This window comes from Amblyraja radiata, chromosome 35, assembly GCF_010909765.2.
Source record: "Amblyraja radiata isolate CabotCenter1 chromosome 35, sAmbRad1.1.pri, whole genome shotgun sequence".
Taxonomy (NCBI): domain Eukaryota; kingdom Metazoa; phylum Chordata; class Chondrichthyes; order Rajiformes; family Rajidae; genus Amblyraja; species Amblyraja radiata.
In genome coordinates, this window is record NC_045990.1 from 3453500 (window position 1) to 3479089 (window position 25590).

The window sequence follows — 25590 nt, forward strand, 5'->3', positions numbered from 1 at the left end:
GTATTTATTTTCCTTTCTTGTACATCAGTGGAGCTGCACACTAAATCTCGTTGCACTGACGTGCAATGACAATAAAAGATATATTATTATTATTATTATTATTATTATGAAGGTATGAACTATGATGGGGAACAACGGGGAGGGGGGGGGGTTGTTACTGTGACGGAGACTGGGTAGGGAGGGGGTTACAGTGATGGGAATGTGGGAGGTCTATGATGAGAGGCAGGAGTAGAGGGGGGGGGTGTGTGGTGGGGGGGGGGGGTTACTGTGAAGGAAGGAACTGCAGATGCTGGTTTACTGTGATGGGAATAGAAGCATAGAAGCATAGAAAATAGGTGCAGGAGTAGGCCATTCGGCCATTCAATATGATCATGGCTGATCATCCAACTCAGTATCCTGTACCTGCCTTCTCTCCATACCCCCTGATCCCTTTAGCCACAAGTTCCACATCTAACTCCCTCTTAAATATAGCCAATGAACTGGCCTCAACTACCTTCTGTGGCAGAGAATTCCACAGATTCGCCACTCTCTGTGTGAAAAATGTTTTCCTCATCTCGGTCCTAAAAAATTTCCCCCTTATCCTTAAACTGTGACCCCTTGTTCTGGACTTCCCCAACATCGGGAACAATCTTCCTGCATCTAGCCTGTCCAACCCCTTAAGAATTTTGTACGTTTCTATAAGATCCCCCCTCAACCTTCTAAATTCTAGCGAGTACAAGCCGAGTCTATCCAGTCTTTCTTCATATATAATGTGGGGGAGGGAAAGAGATGGGGAGTAACCCCATTGCGCTGATTATCAGAGCTCAGATCCAGTGTGAATCTTCCACTGATGTTAAGGGCAGTCTACAGCAAAGATCCTGTACATTCCTCTCGGCAGTGGTCATCGCTCTGCACATAATGGGCGTGTTTACCGCATGATTGTCACTGGACTTTCCCCAAGTCAGTCTCTGTAATGCTTGTTCGCAACGGCGAGCACAAAGTCGAGCCGAGGGGAGGCTTTTTTTAAAAACTTTTTTTTAGGGCTTTCTTTGAAGTTTAGTTTCTGAATTGTTTCCGGGAAATCAGAGAGATTGTTTGCATTAATAGCGAGTGTGTGGGCTGTGGGAGCACTGTGTTCATTTGGACGGGCGGTGATCGGAGAGGCAGCAGGCGCCGAGGAGGGTCGCAGTCATGGTCTCTACACTCACTTCAAGCGGGAGATACCTTCACCTCGTCTTGTTCGTATTCACGTTAACAAGTTAGTACAATCCTCATATCAAACGCGCTTCTCCCATGGAATGTAGCGTTTTTATTTCAAGGCCGAGCTATTAAGCGGAGCTCAATAATCAGCGGGGGGATTTCCTGTCATTTATTAATGTCAAACAAAAAGCAGATGATCGCTTATTTTTGGCGGAGTGAAGCAGGGGCGCGGTGGGAGAGGGGCGCAGCCTGGACGCTGTGATCACGCCATTGTCGGAACAGCTAGTGTGTGTGTGAGTGTGAGTGCGAGCGTGTGGAGTATGTGTGTGTCTATGTGAGGGTGAGTGTGTATGCGTATGAGTGTGTGTGAGTGGATGTGTGCGCGCGCGTATGAGAGTGAGTGATTGTGCGTGTGAGAGTAATTGTGTGAGTGAGTGTGTGTAAGTGAGTGTGTGTGTGTGTGTTTGTGTGAGTGTGTGTGAGTGAGTGTGTGTGGATGTGTGAAAGAGAGAGTGAGTGTGAATGTTCGTGTGAGAGTAATTGTGTGAGTGTGAGTGAGTGAGTGTGTACCTGTGGACCGGGGCAGTGTGGCTCCAAACTGCAGCCTCTGGGCCGCCGGGCAGTGAGCATCACGGACAGGGGGGAGGTCTCGTCTCCAGCCCCGGCAGTGATGCCTGTTCCACACGGGAACCGGGACCCGCTGCCCCGGCGGGTCAGAAACATCACCGGCTTTCCATCTGGAAGGATGTTTGAACATGTTTTTCAGAGAATTTAAATGTGATTCTCTTGTGATTTAAATGTTTGCCTGGAATGCATTTTGCCTGAAGGGTCCCGCCTGTCTGTTCCTTCCACACACGCTGCCTGAGCCGCTGAATTAACAATGGCCCGTTTCCTTTATCATTGTTACTTTTTTTGCATATCTTTCATTCATTTATTCTAAATCTCTCGTTTCCCTTTCTCCTGACTGTCTGCAGAAGGTTCTCGACCCGAAACTTCACCTCTTCCTTTTCTCAAGAGATGCTGCCTGACTCGCTGGGTTACTCCAGCATTTTGTGTCTATCTTTAAAAAAAATAGCGTGTACAGTGTTGATATGGAGCTCCGCCTTGTAAAAACACTTCATTCGTTTCTCTGTTGTCAAACTCTTTATTCTACTGTATATTCAACACTTGCTTAACAGAAACATCCTTTACTTCAACACCGGGAAATGTTAAGAATCACCTCAGTCTCTAATACCGACTCCCAGTTCCTGGAGTTATATAATTCGTAGAAAAAAATACATTTTTTTGGTTTGTGAGTAATTAGAAATGACTCTTTTAGATCAAGCAATTACCCTGATTTTGCCCTTTGTTTAAATGGATTTTGTATCTCTGTACTTATTGTGATGTTTTGTTTTTCTCTGACAGCGAAAGGGAATGGATTTGAGGTTCAGATAAACACAGACACTCCAGCTGTGGAAATCGGGGGCTCTTTGAATGTGACCTGCAGAACCACATGTTTAGATCCTAATATAGACATGGAACTAAAACCAGGGCTAAATAAATACTGCCTTAAAGGTAACAACCAGGAAACATGCCACATCCCAATTGTGAAGAAGTGGGATTTACCAATGCTTTGCAGTGTAACGTGCCAATCTGAAAACAATAATCAGGTTGAGGCCAAAACAGTGATCATTGTGTACAGTAAGTGTAATTTCTTATTCTAACTGGTGTAGGAGAGTTGGGCCGAAGGGCCTGTTTCCACTCTGTATCACTCTATAACCATTTGATAGCAGAATAATACGCAGAACCGGACAGCACAGTGGCGCAGCAGTAGAGTCGCTGCCTTACAGCGCCAGAGACATGGATTCCATCCTGACTACGAGTTTGTAGGTTTTCCCCGTAACCTGCATGGGGTTTCTCCGGGTGCTCCGGTTTCCTTCCACACTCCAGGTTTGTAGGTTAATTGGCTTCGGTAAAACTGTAAATTGTCCCTAGTGTGTGTAGGATAGTGCTAGTGTGCAGGGATCATTGATCGGCACGGACTGAAGAGCCTGTTTCCCTAAACTAAACTAAACAAAAAGCCTTGAAAACTTGTGATCACAGTGTATAATAAGCGAAAACTCTTATTCTAAAATGTTAATTCATTAGTTACATAGGTAACATTGCAGAATATCATGTATAGTCTTTCCGGTGACTAGTCAGCAGAAAACAAATGCTTCTCTCTGTACTTTGGTACACGTGACAATAAATCTGTACTTTGGTACACGTGACAATAAACTAAACTCAAACTCTGAATGTGTAGGAAGGAACTGCAGATGCTGGTTTAAACTGAAGATAGACACAAAATGCTGGAGTAAGTCAGCGGAACAGGCAGCATCTCTGCAGAGAAAGAATGGGTGACGTTTCGGGTTGAGTCTCTTCTTCAGACTGATGACAGGGGAGAGAAAGGTGCATAGATAAGGTACATAGATAAGGAAGTGAAAGGTGTGAAAACAGGACAAAGGGAATGCAGAGCAAGGAAAATGTAGAATAAATAATGTAGTATGTAATGTAGAATAAATGGGTTAATTGGCCTCTGTAAATTGCCATTATTGTGTAGGGAGTGGATGAGAAAGTGGGATGACGGAGAACTCGTATGAACGGGTGATTGATGGTCGGCGTGGAGTCAGTAAGCTGAAGGGCCTGTTTCCATGCTGCATCTCTGAATTAAACTAAATCTGAAATACTGGAAACACAGCAGTCCAACCAGCATCTGTGGGGAGAGAACATTTAAGTTCTTGCTTACAATTTAGTTTTGTTTAGTTCAGTTTAGAGGTACAGTGCGGAAACAGGCCCTTCGGCCTATCAAGTACGCAAGGACCAGCGATCCCTGCACACTAACACTATCCTACACACACTCGGGACAATTACACTTATACCAAGCCAATTAACCTCCAAACCTGTACCTCTTTGGAATGTGGGAGGAAACCAAAGATATCGGAGAAAACCAATGTGGTCATGGGGAGAACGTACAAACTCCGTACAGACAGCAGCTGTAATCTAGATCAAACCCGGGTCTCAGGTACTGTAAGGCAGCAACTCTACCACTGCGCCACTGTGTCACCCTAAATATTGAAGAACATATATACATTCATGCTGTGTGTATATCACTTGAATAATCGGTGAATATGAGGTGAGGTGGGACACATACTATTCAGGTTCATTATTTCAGTGAATTTTATTAACATGATTCTCCTTCAACAGATCGAGATCTTGTCATTGCTCCACATCCAAAAGCGATGGAAATTAACAAAACATATCAGCTGCATTGCACCGGTCCAAGAGTGTATCCAAACAACAAGCTCCATCTCAAGTGGCTCAGAGGGAACAAAGTTGTGAAGTCAGTTAACCCAACGAAACCAGCAAAGGTTCCAGACAATGTGACTCCGTTGGTCAATATCCTCAATCTCAATGCAAGCAAGGCTGATGATGGACAAGTGTACACATGCTTGGCAGAGCTGGACGTGGACACAAATACCACAAAAGAAATCAAATCCTCCTCCGTGACTCTGCAAACCTACTGTGAGTTCCACTTGAACAATAATTGCTCTCCTCTGCTCAAGACTAAGCTGAAACAAACTGGTAGTCACATTTTGTAAAGTTTAGATTAGATATACAGCGTGGAAACAGGCCATTTGGCCCACCGAGTCTGTGCCAACCAGTGATCCCCCCACACCAACACTATCCTACACACTATGGACAATTTATAATTGTAGCACGCCAATTAGCCGACAAAACTTGCATGTCTTTGAAGTGTGGGAGGAAGCCAGAGCTCCTGCATAAAACCCACACAGGTCACGGGGAGATTACCCTGTCTGCAACTGCAACTCTGTAGAACACGTTAACACAATGTGTGTTTCTGCATTGTTTAGTAGAGTTTAGTTTAGCGATACAGTGTGGAGACAGACCCTTCGGCCCACTGATTTACAATTTTTACCAAGTCAATTAACTTACAAACCTGCACATCTTTGGAGTGTGGGAGGATAACGGAGCTCCTGGAGAAAACTCACGCAGATCATGGGGAGAACGTACAAAATATGTACAAACCGCACGCATAGTCAGGATCAAACCCATGTCTCAGGCGCTGTAAGGCAACAACTCTACCGCTGTGCCAAGCAACCTCCCCCCCACCTCATTATAACTTCTAGAGTGCTCCGGGGGTTGTTCCTTACAACAGTTACTGAACCGATCTGGGCACAGTAGAAAGAAACTGCAGATGCTGGTTTATACAAAGTGCTAGAGTATCTCAGTGGGCCAGGTAGCATCTCTGGAGAGCATGGAAGGGGTCGTGAAAGATCACCTATCCGTGTTCTCCAGAAAGGCTGCCTGACCCATTGAGTCATTCCAGCACTTTGTGTCGTGCTATGTCAGTGAGTGTATTGGCTTGTACCACAGTCCGTGGCTGGAGCTCAAAGCAGAGTTAGATCCTCATGATGCCAGAAGCATAGGAGAAGTATATTTAAATAACAAATTTGTGTGGCACAGCGGTAGAGCAACTGCCTTGCAGCGCCCGAGACATGAGTTCCATCCTGACTAATGGTGCTGACTGTATGGAGTTTGCACGTTCTCTCCGTGACCTGTGTAGATTTCATCTGGGATCTCCGTTTTCCACCCACACTCCAAAGCCATACAGGATTGTAGATTAATTGGCTCGGTACAATTGTAATTGTCCCTAGTGTGTATAGGATAGCATTAGTGTGCTGGTTGGCGTGGACTCAGTGGGCCAAAGGGCCTGTTTCCGCGCTGTATCTCTGAACTAAACTAAATTACGGGACATCCAGATTCTGACTCGGGTGTGGTGAACTCCTATTTGTGCGTTCAATGCTATTTGTGCGTTCAATGCAATGCCAGTATTGGTCTGTTTTCCATTAGTTCCATTGTCTACAGAAAACTAATATGCAGGGAATTCCTTATGTGTCTTTTCAGCTTTTCCAAAGCCTCCTAGAATCCTCAACAGAAAGCCCATTGAAGTGAATGAGGAGGCCACGTTGGAATGTGAGGTCCAAAATGTCTATCCAGCTGAGAACTTGACTGTAACATGGTTTCACAATGAAGAAGAACTGAAGTCAGTTACAAAGACGTCAGCATCCCACGATATCTGGGCAACAACAACATGGACACCACAAGACACAGGACTGACTGAACTCACCTGCAGAGCAGATTTTGAGGATTATCCATTAAATCTAACAAGGAGTCACAACATTGCTATTGAGGTGTACGGTAAGCATGCTGGATAACCGGAGATTATGATTGATATCATAGAGTCATAGTCATACAGCGTGGAAACAAGCCCTTCGGCCTAACTTTCCCACCGGCCAACATGTCCGAGCTACACTAGTCCCACCTGCCCACGTTTGGCTCATCTATATCTATCTATCTATATCTATCTGTCTGTCTATCTGTCTGTCTGTCTGTCTGTCGTTATATGTTATATGTTATATTTATATTTATATTTATATCTATAAAACTCTCGTGCCATCCCTCCGGCTGCCTTTCTGCCTTTTGATTCGTGCCCGATACTCGCAGATGTCCAATCGGAATGGCCGATGCTCGCAGATGTCCAATCGGAATGGAACCATTTACATGTACGGCTGCCGGCTGCATTTCTTCCTTTGATTCCTTGCCACGCTGGATCCAGACGCTCAATCTCCGAGATCTTTTCCATTTCGGTAGAGATTTCACTTTTCTTTCTAAGTATCTCATTACATTTCGTCGCGTTTAAGTACACGTTTTTAATCACATCCTTCTCCCCCCCCCCCCCCCCAATCCCCAGTTTTTCAACAATAAACTGGCTTCTCACCCATACAAGCAGCCATTTCAGCTTCCAACACACTTCGAAACAAAGTTGCAAGACAGGAACACTCTGAACTTTTCACTGCTGCAGCAGGCAGGGGAGGTGCAATTGGATTTTTTTTTTAATCCACTGCTGAGGGAGGCAGGGGAGTGCTGGAATCTTACATTTGGGGACGGCTTCAGTTCCATTGGAGGAGACGGGTGCATGGTGGAATATTGGCTTGGGGGATCACACCATTGGGGGAGCAGTCTGCACTTGGTCTAGTATTCCTCTAAACCTGTCCTATCCATGTAACTGTGTAACTAGTTTCTTAAATGTTGGGATAGTTCCTGCCTCAACTACCTCCTTTGGCAACTATTAAAGAATATTAAAGGGGACATTTGCTACAGGAGAGTCACAAAACTTTAATCGGCCTGTACGGAAAACAAAGGAATTAGTGGAAAAAAGGCAACATGATGTCACCTAGATGCTGTTATTCGGCCACGCTCTTACTCATGGAGGATAGACACAAAAGCGGGACAGGCAGCATCTCTGGATAAAAGGTATGGGTGGCATTTAGGGTCGAGACCCTTCTTCATTCAAGAGCTGCCTCGTTGGAGTGTGTGACTAAGCCCTGCTCTTATTTTGTCTGTTTTTAATGTAGATCCTGTTACAGAGGCAGCTACCAGCAACTGAATTTATCAGAGATACAAACTGAATGTAGATGCATAACATTTACATCAAGGAGAAATATTGTAGTACCTTCCTTACGCCCAGGAATTAAATCAGTGGACTATTTACCATTGTTTTGAAAGTAAAGAGTTCCCTGAAGTGACATAGAAGCCACTGGCTTGTTACCAGCCAGGGTGGAGATGCTAAACACTATAAATCCCCTCCCATTCCCACACCAACCTTTCTGTCCTGGGCCTCCTCCATTGTCACAGTGAGGCCCAACACAAATTGGAGGAACAGCTCCACATATTAGGCTTGGGCAGATTACACCCCAGCTGTATGAACATTGACTTCTCTAACTTCAAGTAACCCTTGCTCTCCCTCTCTCTCCATCCCTCCCCCTTCCCAGTTCTCCGACCATTCTCCCCGATGACATTTTGTCTCTGTTTGCTTTGTGGTCACCTTCTCCTATTCTACATTCTGATCTATTCTACATTTTTCTTGATCCTCATCTTGTTTCATGTCATGATATTGTCATGACCTCATCTATTATATTGTCTCAGGTCTCATTTTGACACCTTTTCCTTATCGCTGTATCTCCCTCTCCCCTGATTTTCAGTCTGAAGAAGGGTCTCGACACAAAATGTCTCCTATTCCTTCTCTCCAGAGATGATGCCTGTGCCGCTGAGTTACTCCAGCATTTTGTGCCTATCTTCGGTGTGAACCAGCATCTACAGTTCCTTCCTACACCTGGTGTTCAATGGGAACTTTGCCAGTGTTGCCCAAACATTGAGGACATTTCAAATTCCACTCATCAGGATGCGTTCAACCAACATGTCACTAGGTTTGATGAGATTGGTATAGGGGGTGAATGATGCCGGGAATAATAGGGTGACTTTGGGTGATTGCCTCCGATCATTGTCCAACTACAGTTGGATGTAGAGCCATAGCTAAAGTCAATTAACCTACAAACCTGTACGTCTTTGGAGTGCGGGAGGAAACTGGAGCACCTGGAGAAAACCCACACAAGTCACGGGGAGAATGTACAAACTCCGTACAGACAGCACCCATAGTCAAGATCGAACCTAGGTCTTTGACACTACTATAAGGCGATTACATAAGGTGAGAGCATGCTGACCGGTTGCATCGTGGCTTGGTTCAGCAATTTGAGCGCCCTGGAGAGGAAAAGACTACAAAAATTAGTAAACACTGCCCAGTCCATCATCGGCTCTGACCTTCCTTCCATCGAGGGGATTTATCGCAGTCGCTGCCTCAAAAATGCTGGCAGTATCATCAAAGACCCACACCATCCTGGCCACACACTCATCTCCCTGCTACCTTCAGGTAGAAGGTACAGGAGCCTGAAGACTGCAACAACAGGTTCAGGAATAGCTACTACCCCACAGCCATCAGGCTATTAAACCTGGCTCGGACAAAACTCTGAACATTAATAACCCATTATCTGTTATTTGCACTTTATCAGTTTATTTATTCATGTGTGTATATATTTATATCATGGTATATGCCATGGCACCAAGGTGAGGAAGGCACCATAGTCCACACCAGCCCGGCGTGAGGGCCTGAACATCGGGCCGCCCGGTGCGGTGACTGCGGGTGCTCGGAAGGCCCAGACCACGGATGAACATCTGGGAAGATCGGAGGGGAGGCTGGCTGGACTATGGTGCCTTCCTCACCTTGGTGCCACTGTGTTATGTTGTGTCGTGGACTTTCTGTGTTTGTGCTTTTCTTTTTTTTAATTCAATTTTATTTTTAATATGTTTTATTATTTATTATTTATTTATTTTTATGATACTGCCTGTAAGGAAAATTCATTTCGTTGTCTCTAATTGAGACAATGACAATAAATTTGAATACAATACAATACAATACAATATGGACACACCGATCTGTTCTGTAGTAAATGCCTACTATGTTCTGTGTGCTGAAGCAAAGCAAGAATTTCATTGTCCTATACAGGGACACATGACAATAAACTCACTTGAACTTGAACATTAAAATCTACTGCCGCGCCACCGTGCTGCTCTAAGCTTTGATAGGGATTCTAACAATATTTTTCTGTTGTTGCAGTTTTCTCCGAACCTGTAATCCAAGCATCACTGACCATCGTTGAGGGAAAACCGGTGAATATTACCTGCAGTGTGTTTAATGTCTCGGGAGAACTTCAACTTACACTGAAGAATGGAAATAAGTCTTTGCCAAGCGAATCATCCAGTACAGAGCACACTATCTACCACACTTTGCATCCAAAGATGGAGTTGAATGGACAGCAGTTGACTTGTGAGGCTAAACTGACACTCCAAAATCACTCTGAACCCATTGTTAAGCAACAGAATATCACACTCAATGTGCAAAGTAAGTAACTTTACATTGGTGCCATCGAGTCTGCTCTGCCTTTCAATCATGAATGAGGTGGGATGATTTCGCAGCGGTAGAGTTGCTGCCTTACAGCCCCAGAGACCCGGGTTCGACCCTGTCTACGGGGTGCTTGTCTATATGCAGCTTTACATGCTCCCCGTGAACTGCATGTGTTTTCTCGGGGTTCTACGGTTTCCTCCCACACTCCAAAGACGTAGTTTTGTAGGTTAATTGGCTTGGTATAATTGTAAATTGTATCTAGTGTGTGTAGGATAGTGTTAGTGTTAGGAACCGCTGGTCGGTGCGGACTCGGTGGGCCCAAGAGCACGTTTCCGTGCTGTATCTCTAAACTAAACTAAACTAAACTAAGATATAAAGATGGTATTCTAGAACCATTGCAACTGTAACTTGTAGACTCTCTGTTCACATCTACCTGTTCAGGGTGGGAATATTGGGAATGCAGAATTATAATTAATCTTGAAGGGAATAATGTACATTTTCTATCAGGTGAGGATCACAGGGAATAAATGGCCTCAGTACATGGATTGAAAAGGCTGTTTCGTGAATGCAACAAAGACCGCTATAACCAATGGGTGTAGGAACGTATTGCATTGCCGCCTAGTGGATCTGCTCGGAACTGCATGCTTTCTCGTGGTTCTCTTCAAAAAACAGGATGCTTCCAATGTAGAAACAAGGAGTGTGTAGGAAGGAACTGCAGATGCTGGTTTAAACCGAAGATAGACACAAAATGCTGGAGTAACTGAGTGGGACAGGCAGCATCTCTGGAGAGAAGGAATGGGTGACGTTTCGGGTCGAAACCTTTCAACAAGGATCTGGTTTACAGACGAGAACACGGAGTGCTGGAGCAACTCAACGGGTCAAGCAGCATCTCAGACCATGGATAGGCCACTCCTGAGATACTGCCTGACCCGCTGAGCTACTGCAATACTCTGACTCTTCTTCAGGGTGCATGCAATGCAGAATAGGCATTAATATTGCACAACGCATCATTTACTGTTCTAAATGCAACTCACAATGCCAACCATAGACATGAAGGATACAGTCGTTAATCTTCAATGGTTCAAAGGTCTGTTTATTGTCACATGTACCAATTAAGGTACAGTGATAGGTGAATTACCATACAGCCATACTAAAAAATAATGTGGCACCTCAGAGATTCTTTGCCAGTATTTCCATGGAATATCTTTGTGTCCCTGGAATATCCTGGTGTTTGGGACTTGAACTACTAATCTCGTACCAGCCGTACGACTTTATGTTAGACTGACCAATCTCAGTCTAATGTAAAGGAGTCTGTTTGTCCACCAAGCCTTTGTTGAAGCAATCTTTGCCTTGTCATAACCCTCAGCATCCCCAGTGTCTACACCAAACATGCTTAGCAGATAATTAACACAAGGAAACTTCCGGTAGTCTGCAATAAAAGCCCAGTTCTGAGAACTCTTGAGAATATTCTGTGACTTCACACCTTTTGTTTCTGATTAACCCATAAATAGTAACACCAAAATAATGAAATAACGGCAGGTAGAAAAATGAGCCTTGGTCAATTTCTGGACACTCAAATGTTTGCCCTTGTCTGAAGAAGGGTCCCGACCCAAAACGTCACCTCTCCATGTTCTCCAGGGATGCTGCCTGGGATGGAGAACCGTAGTGACAGGATACCAAAAGTTCAGAGTTTCCCATCTGGGTTAAACAGATGTGCTCTACAAAGCATCGCCCAATTTGCTTTTGGTGAATAGTGGCAATGAGTCTCTGAGGTGCCACCTTGCTGACAAGGCATTAGAACATGCGGGCGGCACGGTGGCGCAGCGGTAGAGTTGCTGCCTTACACCACCAAAGACCCGGGTTCGATTCTGACTACGGGTGCTGTCTGTACGGAGTTTGTACATTCTCCCCGTGACCTGTGTACGTTTTCTCTGGTATCTCCAGTTAGTGGGATAACATTGAACTAATGTGAATGGGTTATTGATGGTCGGCATGGACTCAGTGGGCCGAAGAGCCTGTTTCCACACTGAATTGCTAAACTAAGCTAAATGAAAATGGACTTTATTCTTCAAAAAATATTTCATTGGCCGTCGAGTAGCATGCTATGCCATTCGTACGCACAATGTGTTTATAAATATAATGAGAAAACATTGGTTTAGTTTAGTTTATTGTCACATGTAACTGAGGTACAGTGAAAAGCTTTTGTTGTGTGCTAACCAGCCAGTGGAAAGACAATACATGATTACAATCGAGCCGTTCACAGTGTACAGATACATGATACATGATAAGGGAATAACGTTTAGTGCAAGGTAAACCAGTAAAGTCCGATCAAAGATAGTCCGAGGGTCCCCGATGAGGTAGATAGTAATTCGGGAGATTATAAGTAAATTATACCTGCAAATGAGTGCAGGCAAAATTCATGGATTTTGGAAAGAAAGGATCTGTAGTTTTACAGTAGATGTATTTGCTCAGAATGGATGATGATTGTGTAATGGTTTTTGTGAATTATCCACAGGTGAAGAATCGTCATGGGTGATCATCTTCATATTTCTAATAGTTGTGGGGCTAATCATAGCAATAGCAATAGCAATAACATGCATCTATTGCCTGATCGACAGAGCTCGGAAAACAGGAGAATATAATGTGCTGTATCCAACACCCCGCAAAAACCAAGAAATCCCTCGTGTGAATGAACCTCTGGACATTTTTCCTTTGCAGGAAGTGATTTCAAACGGCAATGACAATAACTCACAGACTGGACCAAATAATAATAGTTGTATTACACCTGTGAGTTAGACGGACATATCACAACAAATGTCTGAATATTGTTACTGAGGCGGCTCCTGATTGTAATGTTACAGTCGACTGATGGCACTTACTCTAGGAAATGTAACAACAGTTCATTCTCAGGAATGTTCTGAATTTTGGGTCGTTTTGTGTCCATTTGTCAAACTCTGAACTGATACCAGAACGCTGGCAACAAAGCCAGCTCAGCACCGAGAACATCAGAGCCATGCGACTTTTCTTCCCATTGATGGGAATGGACATTGGATCACACACTTGGTGCAATAATCTTTCCAAGGTGAACTACTTGTTTAAATTACGTGAATGTTGTCTGATAAAAAATTGTCATAAATGGATAAAATGTGAGTCGATGCCTTTTCCTGTATTCTCACCCTCTTGTCTAGGGAGGAACTGCAGATGCTGGTTTAAACCGTAGACAGACACAAAAGGCTGGAGTAACTAAGCGGGTCAGGCAGCATCTCTGAAGAAATGGACTAGGTGATGTTTTGGGTCGAGACCATTCTTCAGTTTGAAGAAGGGTTTCAACTCGAAACGTCACCTATTTCTTTACTCCAGAGATGCTGCCTGACCCTCTGAGTTACTCCAGCTTTTTGTGCCTGTCTTCTATTCCTCTTGTTTAATTATTGCCATACTCTCATCCCTTCCTATCCCTGTAACCTCCTCCAACTACACAATACTCAGTATTCATTCATGTCCATTTACAAACTCTTATTCATCCTGATTTCCACTCGTGAGAGTAAGTCAAATGATCTCTCTGCTAGAGTAATCAGTGGAATTGCACTTAGTGCTCTAGAATACTGTATTCCAGTATTATACATGACAGGTTTGCACCCTAGTGTTACACAATGACGGACCTATCCCCATCAGTATTGTACCCCAGTGACAGAGTTATCCCCATCAGTACTGTACCCCAGTGTTACACAGTGACGGACCTGTCCCCATCAGTAATGTACCCCAGGGTTACACGTTGACTGACCCATCCCCACCGGTACTGTACCCCAGTGTTGTACAGGTACAGACCCGTCCCCACCATTACAGTACCCCAGTGTTACACGGTGACGGACCTGTCCCCGCCAGTGCTGTATCCCAGTGTTACACAGTTACAGACGTGTCCCCTCCGTTACAGTACCCCAGTGTTATACAGTGACAGACGTGTCCTCACCAGTACCGTACCCGAATGTTACACAGTGGTAGCCTCTTGTCTACTTGCACAAGTTGTAGTGTTTACCTTTTTCTCTTTCTTACTTACTTTTCATGCTAATTCAATTCTAACTCCTCGATCCATTTTTGACTCCCCCCATTTCAGCAATACCCCGATAATCAGGCTAGCACTTTTCACAGGTTGGGCCTCCTGATGTTAACTGTAGACTCAAGCAAATTGTTTAGAATGTATTATATTGTGCCTGTTATAGCATTAATTTCACAGTCATATATTAGACTATTGTTGCCGCTGGTTCCTGAATACATACTGTGTATTTCACTGCATGTACAGCCTAAAGCCATTTCTTGTCAAGACAATTTTTCCAACGATGCTACTCATATTTGTAACCACTAAGTGAAGATGTAGGTAATGATATAACAAGGTCTGTTTCTAGTGATACACTTGTACAAGTAAACAGAATATATTTTTGAATAAAATATAGCTTATTGGTGAAGCAATATTAAATACAAATGTTGGAAAAAAGAACCTATTCACACCAGTGTTGGCATTGAAAGTAACTACAGCTGTTTTCTCACAGCATTGGCCACAGTCATAGAGTGATACTGTGGAAACAGGCCCTTCGGCCCAACTTGCCCACACCGGCCAACAATGTCCCAGCTACACTAGTCCCACTAGCCTGCGCTTGGTCCATATCCCTCCAAACCTGTCCTATCAATGTCCTGTCCTGTCTAACGGTTTCTTAAACGATGGGATAGTCCCAGTCGCAACTACCTCCTCTGGCAGCTTGTTCCATAAACCCACCACCTGAGTGAAAAAGTCACCCCTTGGATTCCTATTAAATCTTTACCCCTTCACCTTGAACCTATGTTCTCTGGTCCTCGATTTCCCTACTCTGGGCAAGACTCTGTGCATCTACCCAATCTATTCCTCTCATGATTTTGTATACCTCTATATGATCTATGGTACACCTCTAGAAGTCTCCGCACATACTGTCCTCTGCTAAAGTTTTCCTACATCTCAGGAGTGTATATTTAACACTGCAACAGAACCTGCCACTCATTGCTTCTGTGGTCAATCAGCTCAACTACATCAAGTTCCTTCAGTTGGAACCTATGACCCCTACTCCTACAGAAGCTATGATTCCAGGAATAGACGATAACTCCTTACATGGTATAGAAGCTCGGCCCATCTATATCATCCTTCAGCCTATTCAACAACACCTCATCTGCAAGCTGACTCCTCACACTTCCTACATTCATATCCAAGCTGTTCATGTATAGAATGTCAGCACTAGTCCCTGTGGTACATCACTGGTCATGTGCTTCCATCAACAAAGCCCACACTCTTCATCACCCATGTATCTCCTCATACCAAGTCACTTTTGGATCTAATTTGGCGGCTTGCCCTCGACCCCGTGGACATGTCCTTCACCCACACCGCTTGTCATCTACATTTAGGGGTGGCATGGTGGCGCAGCGGTAGAGTTGCTACCTCACAGCCCAGAGATCCAAGTTCGATCCTGATTACGGGTAATGTCTGTATGGAGTTTGTACCTTCTCCCCGTGACCTCCATGTCTCAGCCAGTGCATTGTGTGAGTGTCCAACACAAACACCACACATTACGCTGGTTCTCTCAGCGATATCACTATTGCTAGAGGTGGGCTAACTTTAATGGGATGAAAATATAACCAAAGTGTACAGACTTTTAAACACAGGCTGGCTACATTCCTACCAGGCTAGAGTTTAGTCTAATGTCACGTGTACCGAGAAAAGCCTTTGTCACGTGCTAACCAGTCAGTGGAAAGACAATACATGATTACAAACGTGCCGTCCACAGTGTACAGATACACGATGAAGGGAATAATGTGAATGACGTTTAGTGCAAGATAAAGCCAGTAAAGTCCGATCAAAGATAGTCTAATAATAAACTAAACACACTCAAACTCAGAAAAGCAGCATTTATTGAGAGGATTCAAATGTGGCATTCAAGTTTATTTTATACCTTCTGAGTTGTCGATGTGTTTCTATCTATTGGTATTTGACATTGAATTAAATAACGGAAATTAATAGGTGAACATTCACTTTCAATCACAAGAGTAAAACTCCTTCCCCTTAGGCAAGAACACTAGCAGCAACATGCGAGTCAGGTCAGCTGGGCGTGAGAGGGTTGAGATATTACACAACATAAGGATAACTGAAGAAGTCGGAGGTTCGATCATCCCGACGAGACGGCCTGTACATCGGGCCGTCCGTAGAGGCAACTGCGGAGGGTTCATGGCCCCGATCACGGATGAACAAAGAAGGAAGACTGACTGAACGTTATTGCCTTCCACCACAGTGAAGAATGTTGATTCCACTGTGGTGGATGTTCATGTTGTATTCTATTGTGTATTGTGCTCATTTTGATTGTGTGGCTGCATGGTAAATCAAATTCCACTGTACCTTAACTGGTGCATGTGGCAATAAATGTGAACTTAAACTTGAACTCTCGCTGAAAGGTGCGTAGTAATCATTTTAGTTCCAAAACCATACACTGATGATGACCAACGTAGGCGTTAGGCTTGTCATCCAGAAATGTTTAAACGATTTCCAACTGAAATATACTGGCCAGATTGTTCCATGTGATATAATGTTTTTGTGGGCTACCTGATAAAACTTTATCAAAAATTAAATCATGTGGTTTCCAAAGTACAGAGTCTTTCTTCCAGATCCTTCACGTGTAAGATGTGGTAACCCATAGAGATGCCTGGACAATTGGAGTGGGCTTTAGCTGGGAACTGACATTAACTGATGATCTTTAAGCTAAACCTTACCTTTTACACTTTAGACTTTACTTTAGAGATACAGCGCGGAAACAGGCCCTTTGGCCATCGTGTCCATGCTGACCAATGATTACCCCACACTACTTCTATCCTACACACCAGGGACAATTTATAGAAGCCAATTAACCTACCAACCTTCACGTCTTTAGAGTGCGTGAGGAAACCGGAGCACCTGGAGAAAACCCACACGGTCACTGGGAGAACGTACAAACTCCGTACAGACAAGCACCCGTGGTCAGGATTGAACCCGGGTCTCTGATGCTGTAAGGCAGCAACTCTACCACTGCGCCACTCTGCACCTCATGGCAACTCTATCCCAGTCCCCCTCCATAGTCAGCAGCTAATTACAGCCATCTAGCCCCAGCAGCAAACATGACCTACTCTCCCTGTAGCCACGAATGATTCAACCCTACCTCACCACTCCATCCCCACCCCATCTCTCCATTGTTACCCTGATCTAAGCTTCATGGTCCCAATCCATCCAACTACCGCAATGGGACGTTCAACAAAGTATTTTACAGCAACCTGTATTGAAGCATATTGTCCAGCAGAGAGAGCAATTAAACCATAGGAGGTTTAGGATACTATTTTCAGTTGTTGAATGCTGAAACAGTAAACTTTACTGATAACAGAAGGAAGTCACTGTGTGGTCATCAGATCAGAGACTGAGTCTGCTCATGGAAGGACACAAAGTGCTGGAGTAACTCAACAGGTCAGGCAGTATCCCTGGAGAACGTGGATAGTTGACATTTCAGATAGTCCGTCTCCCTGACTCAGATCAGTTTAATAATATTAAGCCCTCATAAATGTTAGCCTCTTGCACTCTAAGGAATAAGAAGGCCCTAGTTTGCTCAACTTCAGCTCAGATGCTTCAATCCTGGCAGCATCTTTGTAAGTCTTTTCAGCTTCACGCCATCTTTCGTTAGCAGGGCCAACACGGAACACAATAAGGGTGGCGAGACTAATATCTTGTACAACTGTAACATAACATCCCAACTTTTGTACTCAATTCTCTGACGCAGGCCAATGTACCCAAAGCTTTCTTCACCACCCTATCTTTAGTCAGAGGGTGTGAATCTGTGGCATTCAATGCCACAGAGGCTGTGGTGGTCGTCAATAGATATTTTTAAGCCAGAGATAGATAGATTCTTGGTAAGTACGGGTGTCAAGGATTATGGGGAGAAGGCAGGTGAATGCAGTTAAGAGGGAGAGATAGATCAGCCATGATTGGATGGCAGAGTAGAGCTGATGGGCCGAATGGCCTTATTCTGCTGCTATCACATGAACTCATATGTTACACTGCTGTCAGAGAACAAAGCACTTGTACTCCTAGATCCCTTGGCTCTCGAACACTTCACAGGACCCCACCATTCACTGCAAAGATTCTGCCATGCGTTGAATTCCCAAATTGCAACACCTCACAATGATCTGGATTATATTCATTCGTCATTCCTCAGCCCACTTGCCCAGTTTGCCAAGATGCTGCTGTAATTCTCAAAGAACATCTTCATGCGTTTACTATACCAACTATGTTAGTGTCATCTGCAAACATACAAATCATGCCTTGCACATTCTCATTCAAATCCAATAATGTGAGAGGGAGGTTTTATGTGCATTCACAACCTCAATGGTGGCAGAACCAGCTCTTGCCAGCTCTTGAAAGTTAAAGACAAGGCAACATAAAAGAGTTCCAAATAAAAATCAAAGTCAAAGAGCCTTTATCAGAACTGAGAATGAAAGAAAACAAGTTAATCAATTGGCAGATTTGTAGATTAATTGGTTAATTTACAAAAAAAAGTGTTGGAGTAACTCAGGGGGTTAGGCAGCACCTCAATTCCATGATTCATAAAACATTTATCACCTTCCAGTCTACAGGAGTGGCCTCACCACAGCCCAGTACAATTGAAACAATTGCTCCCTATTCTTGAACTCCAGGTCGATGCTATTATTACCAATATGCCATTTACCTTCCAAACCATTTGCCAGCTGACTTTGTGCAATTCATACAAGGACAATTCATCGGGTGGCAGGGTGGCGCAGCGGTAGAGTTGCTGCCTTACAGGGCCAGAGACCCGGGTACAATCCTGACTATGGGTGCTTGTTGTACGGAGTTTGTGCGTTCTCCCTGTGACCCGCGTGGGTTTTCTCCGGGATCTCTGGTTTCCTCACACACTCCAAAGACGTACAGGTTTGTAGGTTAATTGGCTTGGTATCATTGTAAATTTTCCATAGTGTGTGTTGGATAGTGTTAGTACATGAGGATCGCTGGTCGGCACAAACTCAGTGGGCCGAAGGGCCTGTTTCCGCATTTTATTTCAAAACTACAGCTCTCTCTACACCACTCATCTCCAAACCTGCACCATGTAGATAATATGTGTAGGAAGGAACCGAAGATGCTGCTTTAAACCAAAGTCCCAAAACACCACCTCTTCCTTTTCTCCAGAGATGCTGTCAGATCCGCTGATTAGTCCAGCTTTTGTGTCCATGTAGATAATAGTCTGCTTTTAGATTCCTTTTGCTGAAGTGCTTAAATTCCATTTGCCAAGTTTTTGCTCATGCACTCAACCTATCTACTGTATATCCCTTTGCAGACCCCAAATATCATCAATGTAACGTGACCTCCAACCTATTTTCTTGTCCTCACCTCGGAACACGTGACAATAAACAAATCTAAACTACTGGAGGACATCTTTAACCTCCCCCTACTCCACCCTGAGTTTTCTGTCTGCTTTAAGAAGATTATTATGGTCCCCCCACCCCCTATTTATTGACCATAGCTCCAACAACCAATCTTCTGGACCTATATCTCAGCAACCTCCTCTGCAATTAAATGCTTGATTCCAACCTTGGGATCACCACTTCTCGTAAAGACCCTTCCCCAGACTCTCGGAGGGATCTTGGGGTCAGTTGCTACAAAACCTTGCAGGTTCTCCTTATAAATTCACATCAAGAGTGAGTAAATCCTATCTCTGGGGTTTTCTCCAGAGATTTTCCTACACAACATGCTCGAAACTGGTGTCCCACAAGGTTGTGGTCTCAGCCGCTTTCTATACTCCCTTTGCACTCGTGACTGTGTGGCCACATTCTGCTCTGACACCACAGTGGGCCAGGTTGCAAACGACTCTAGGAACAAGAGGATGCCAACAACCTCTCCCTCAATGTCAGTAAAGCAAGGAAGCTGGTTATTGACTTCAGGGAATGGGGTGGAGCACACATCCCAGACCGTGCCATCAATGCTGAGGAGGAGGTGGCCAAGAGCGATCGGTTTCTTGAGGTAAATATCACCAACCACTTGTCCTGGTCTCACCACATTGATGCAACAGCCAACAAAGCACACAGACGCCTCTACTTCCTGAGAAGGCCAAGGAATTTTGACATATCTCCAATGACTCTTACTAATTTCTATAGACGTAGCACACAAAGTATCCTAATCAGATGCATGGCATCTGCTCTGCCCAAGTTTGCAAGAAACTGCCGAAATGTGATTACAGCTCTGTGCCTCTCACAAACCGGCCTCTCCCCACCTCCCCCACCCACCAGTGACTCCAGATAAACACACTGCCTTGGGAAACCAGCCAACATAATCTTAGACCAGCTGGACAGGCAGCATCTCTGCGTAAACAAATAGGTGATGTTTCGGGTCCAGCACTGAGTTACTCCATCATTTTGTGTCTATCTTTGGTTTAAACCAGCATCTACAGTTCCTTCATACACATGCAATGCATTGAGCTTGTTGGGGGTGGAGGGGATGTGTTGTGATCAGTGATTCTTCCGATTCCACTGTGTAGCTGTTTACAGTGTACAAGGCTTGCAACGATCGACGTGAACCTGTGTGAATAAGCTGCGACTCTGGCTTGGTATGGAGTGGAGATGTGCAGGCAAAACTGCTTTACTTTTTTACAAATACTCTCATAATTAAAGGCAACAAATCATTTGTCTTCCTAATTGTTCGCTGTGTCTGCAAGGTGATGTGTACATGGACATGTACATGCTTGTGAACACCCAAAATACCCTCCTTTTAGATTTTGTGCTCTAAAGTGGATGACCTCATATTTTTCACTGCACATCCCATTTGGGAATGCTCCTCCCAATTCCTGCATCTTTAGTTTTTTTGACGAGGGAAGAATGAGTCCATTCAAGCATTTTGATGAAAATCAGTCAGAACAACATGACATTCTTTCAATTCAAGATAATTTAGACTGTTAAATTATCCTGTTTACAGTTAAATTCAAAGCCATTGGCTATCTTCCAGTGTAATTGGAAATGGCTCAAAGATTCTTGGTTTAGACACAGAGTGCTGGAGTAACTCAGCGGGTCAGGCAGCATCTGTGGAGAACATGGATAGGTGACGTTTCACAGAGTGCTGGAGTAACTCAGCGGGTCAGGCAGCATCTGTGGAGAACATGGATAGGTGACGTTTCACAGAGTGCTGGAGTAACTCAGCGGGTCAGGCAGCATCTGTGGAGAACATGGATAGGTGACGTTTCACAGAGTGCTGGAGTAACTCAGCGGGTCAGGCAGCATCTCTGGAGAACATGGATAGGTGACAGTCCCCAATCTTCTGGCACTTTGTGGCTAAAGAGAAAACAAAGAATCTCTGTCATAGTGTAGAGACAAAGAACTGCAGATGCTGGTTAATGTACAACATGACACAAAGTGCTGGAGTAACTCAACAGATGTGGCAACATCTCTGGAGAACATGGTTAGGTGATAGTTTAGGTCGAGACACAAAAGGAGCCTGATTCAAAACGCCACCTATCCATGTTCTCCAGACATGCTGCCCGACCCGCTGAGTTACTCCAGCATTCTGTCCATCTCTGTCATGACCCCAGCAATCACTTGCTTCCCTCAGAATCACCGGATAGATCCTATCAGGCTCCAAGAACTTATCCACTTTAATGTTTTTCAAAAGACCCAACATATTTTTCTTAATATAAATATACTGGATGAGTACCTGAATATGGAAAGTTTAGTGGAATATGTGCCAAACATGGACAAATAGGACTAGCATTGATGGGGCATCTTGGTTGTCATGCATTAGTTAGACAAAGAGCCTGCTTCCATGTTGTATGACTGGAGATGCAGCACGGAAATAGGCCCTTTGGCCCATCGAGTCCACGCCGACCATTGATCACCCGCACACTATATCTTTTGGCTAATGGAGTTGAAGTCTCTCTGTGAGGCTGTGGCATGTTTCCAAGCTGCATGTCTATATAAAGATTCCCCACCCTAATCTCACTGTCATCCATATCCTTCTGCTTGGTGAAATGCTGATGCAAAGTACTCCTAAATAACCTCACCCACTTCCTCTGGCTCCACACGTACATTTCTTCCTTTGTACTTGAGTGAACCTACCTTTCCCCTGCCAACCCTCTGCATTGGGATACTCCTGGGAGCTGTGTTCATCAGCAGCCTGCATGTGTGGAGCAGACCAGCAAACAGCGCAGCACGTCATTTTCGACTGTGCTGTCCTCCGCACCCCTGGTGGAGGGGTAGACCTCACGGCCCTCGACAACAGCACATTGAACTGGCTCCAGCGCCTGCAGGGCGTTACATAACCTCTGCTACCTCAAACACAAGAAGATGAAGGGATACTTGTTAATCCTACTTGTCTACAACTATTATTGGCCTCTTTATAACTCCCAGTTTCTTTAGAGTCTAGAGATACAATGTGGAAATAGGCCCTCCAGCCCATCGAGTCCACCATTGATCACCGGCACACTAGTTCCAAGTTATCCCACTTACGTATGTTATCTCAATGCATCTCACACTATAGGGATAATTCGGAGAAGCCAATTAACCTACAAACCTGCATGTCTTTGCATATCTTTGGAGTGTGGGAGGGAACTAGAGCACCTGGAGAAAATCCACATGGTCACAGGAAGAACGTACAAACTCCGCACAGACAGCACCCATAGTCAGGATCGAACCCAGATCTCTGGCGCTGTGAGGCAGCAACTCTATCGCTGTGCTACCTTGCCACCCAAAGTACTTAAATTATTTTCTGCGCCATTTGTAATCCTTATGGGCCTTGTCTGTTTTCAGCTTCCTGAACCTTTTCATTTTCTTTTTTCATTTTAACTAAACATCTAATGTCTCATCATCCCAAGTTCCCTAACTGTATCACAGCTGGTGTGCTAGATACAGTTCTGGTCACCACACTAAAGGAAGGATTTAGAGTCATAGACTGATACAGTGTGGAAACAGGCCCTTCGGCCCAACTTGCCCACACCGGCCAACATATCCCAGCTACACTCGTCCCACCTGCCTGCATTTTGCCCGTAACCCTCCAAACTTGTCCTATCCATCCAGTTAGGAGAGAGGTCCTAATGTTGGAGGCAGGAGGATCATCAAAGACACCACGTGGGAAGAATCAGGTAAGAGGTAGCTTCAATTGTTTCCTCCTGGTGTAAGGATAAGAGATATGTCAGAGTTAGTTGCTCACAGCTGACAACAATGGTAGTGAACCATCTCAATAAATGGAACAGCGACTCGATTATTGTCAGTCCGAAGAAGCAGCCTGATCCAAATCACCTATCCATGTTCTCCAAAAATGTATGACCCTCTGAGTTACTCCAGTACCGTGTGTCTTTCTGTACAAACCAGCATCTGCAATTCCTCGTGTCTCCATTTAAAAAAAGCCATTGAGTCTCCACCCACTTCCCGACTCTTGGTTTGTAGCCTTGTAGTTTGTAGTTCACTTTAGTTTAGCTTAGAGATACAGTGCGGAAACAGGCCCTTCGGCCTACCGAGTCCGCACCGACCAGCGATCCCCGCACATTAACATTATCCCACACACTAGGGACAATTTTACATTCATACCAAGCCAATTAACATACAAACCTATCCATCTTTGGTGTGTGGGAGGAAACCGAATGCGGTGATGGGGGAGAACGTACAAACCATACAGACCAGCACCCGTAGTCAGGATCGAACCGGGGTCTCCGTCACAAAGGGTGGTAGGTGTATGGAACGAGCTGCCAGAGGAGGTAGTTGAGGAAGGGACTATTGGAACATTTAAAGAGGTACATGGATAGGACAGATTTAGAGGGATATACTGTAGGTCAAACGCAGTCAGGTGGGACAAGGGTACATGGGACATGTTGGCCAGTGTGGGCAAGTTGGTCTGAAGGGCCTGTTTCCACGCTGTAAGCCTCTATGACTATTTATCTTAGCTAATTATACCAATGGCCCAGAGCTGACCTTCCAGTCATTTCTCATCCTCTGGAGGGGAAGTCACTCACGGTGTCTCTGTGTTTGCCCAGATACAACGTGTGCTGGAGGGGGAGGTGAGGCTGTGAATCCGTTCACTACCACTCTGTGGTGCGGGCCGTGGGCAGGGGTTTGCAGGAACTTCTCTACCACTGTGTCAGCCCTGAATCGGCGGAGAATGTGGAAGGGTCATGCCCTGGGCTGCAAAATGAAAGAACAGAAACTTCAATAGAATTAGGAACAACGTGGGAACAACCGATATAGAGGAAGTATTAAGGCTCGATCATTTACAAATTTGTAAAGTTTGGGAGAGATCATCCCATGCCAAGAAACTAGACCCAGCGTTGAATAACACCTGCCGCTCAATCACTGGCAGCTTCAAGCCCACCAACATAAACAACCTGCACCTCCTCGCTGGCATTGCCCCTGCTGATGTGAGACGGGAAGTCGCCAGCCGAGTAGAGATGACCAAGGCCACCAGTGATGAACGCCACCTCCTCTATGGACGTGTACCCCCGGCCCAACGGCTGAAGTCCAGGAGAAGCTTTCTCAGCCATGTCCAGCCCCTAATAGCATCACGGGAAGAAACCAGACTCCAACTATGGACAAAAAAGCTTGAGGACGACCCCCCTCCTACTGACATGGGTATCCCTCCTTCTGAAGCCCTCCCTCCGGGCTCAGAAGCACCATGGGTCCAGTGGAAGACGCTCAACCGCCTGAGAACAGGAACAGGGCGATCAAAAGCTGCCATGGCCAGATGGGGCTATGAAACTGGCCAAACCACCTGTGAATGTGGAGAAGAGGACCATACAATGCAGCACTGCCTTGTCTGCCCCCTACTACCCAACCAGTGCAGCCCAAAGGATCTTGCAGTGTTCAATAAAAACGCAAAGGACTGTGTAAAGGAATGGGAAACTGTCATATAACCAACCAGCTTCAAAGACACGAAAAGAAGATTTACAAAATGGTGAATTGTAAATTGGCACACTTGGTATCATGTAGACACGAACAGAATCATTTACATTTGTTATAAAAACCCTACTGCATACTTTAGTAGTGTCAGGGGTTATGGGGAGAAGGCAGGAGAATGGGGTTGAGAGGGAGAGATAGATCAGCAAAGATCGATTGGTGGAATAGACTTGATGGGTCTTTTCTGCTCCTAGAACTTATGAAGGTATGAACTATGATGGGGAACAGCGGTGGTGGGGGGAGTTGTTACTGTGACGGGAGACTGGGTAGGGAGGGGGTTACAGTGATGGGAATGTGGGAGGTTTACTATGATGAGAGGCAGGAGTAGAGGAGTAGGGTACTGTGAAGGAAGGAACTGCCGATGGTGTATTTTTATGATCGGAATGTAGGCGGGGATGAGAAGGGTGGGGAGTAACACCCATTGCGCTGATTATCAGAGCCAGTGTGAATCTTCCACTGATGTTAAGGGCAGTGTACAGCAAAGTTACTAGTATCTTTGGTCTACAGAATTTTTGTTTGCGGGCTGTGGGAGCACTGTGTTCATTTGGACGGGCGGTGATCGGAGAGGCAGCAGGCGCCGAGGGTCACAGTCATGGTCTCTT

The 25590-nt window shown here is 44.9% G+C and overlaps 1 protein-coding gene across 1 annotated transcript in view; it reads left to right on the plus strand.

Moving 5' to 3' along the window:
* Nucleotides 1–777: 777 nt before the first annotated feature.
* The window catches only part of LOC116991846 (vascular cell adhesion protein 1-like), a 92186-nt gene continuing 67373 nt past the window's right edge, over nt 778–25590 (plus strand). The window contains exons 1-5 of the mRNA XM_033050823.1: nt 778–1237; nt 2584–2859; nt 4402–4719; nt 6124–6417; nt 9731–10015. Coding sequence (XP_032906714.1) covers nt 1171–1237; nt 2584–2859; nt 4402–4719; nt 6124–6417; nt 9731–10015 — 1240 coding nt within the window. The 5' untranslated portion in view covers nt 778–1170. The remainder of the gene's footprint in view (nt 1238–2583; nt 2860–4401; nt 4720–6123; nt 6418–9730; nt 10016–25590) is intronic.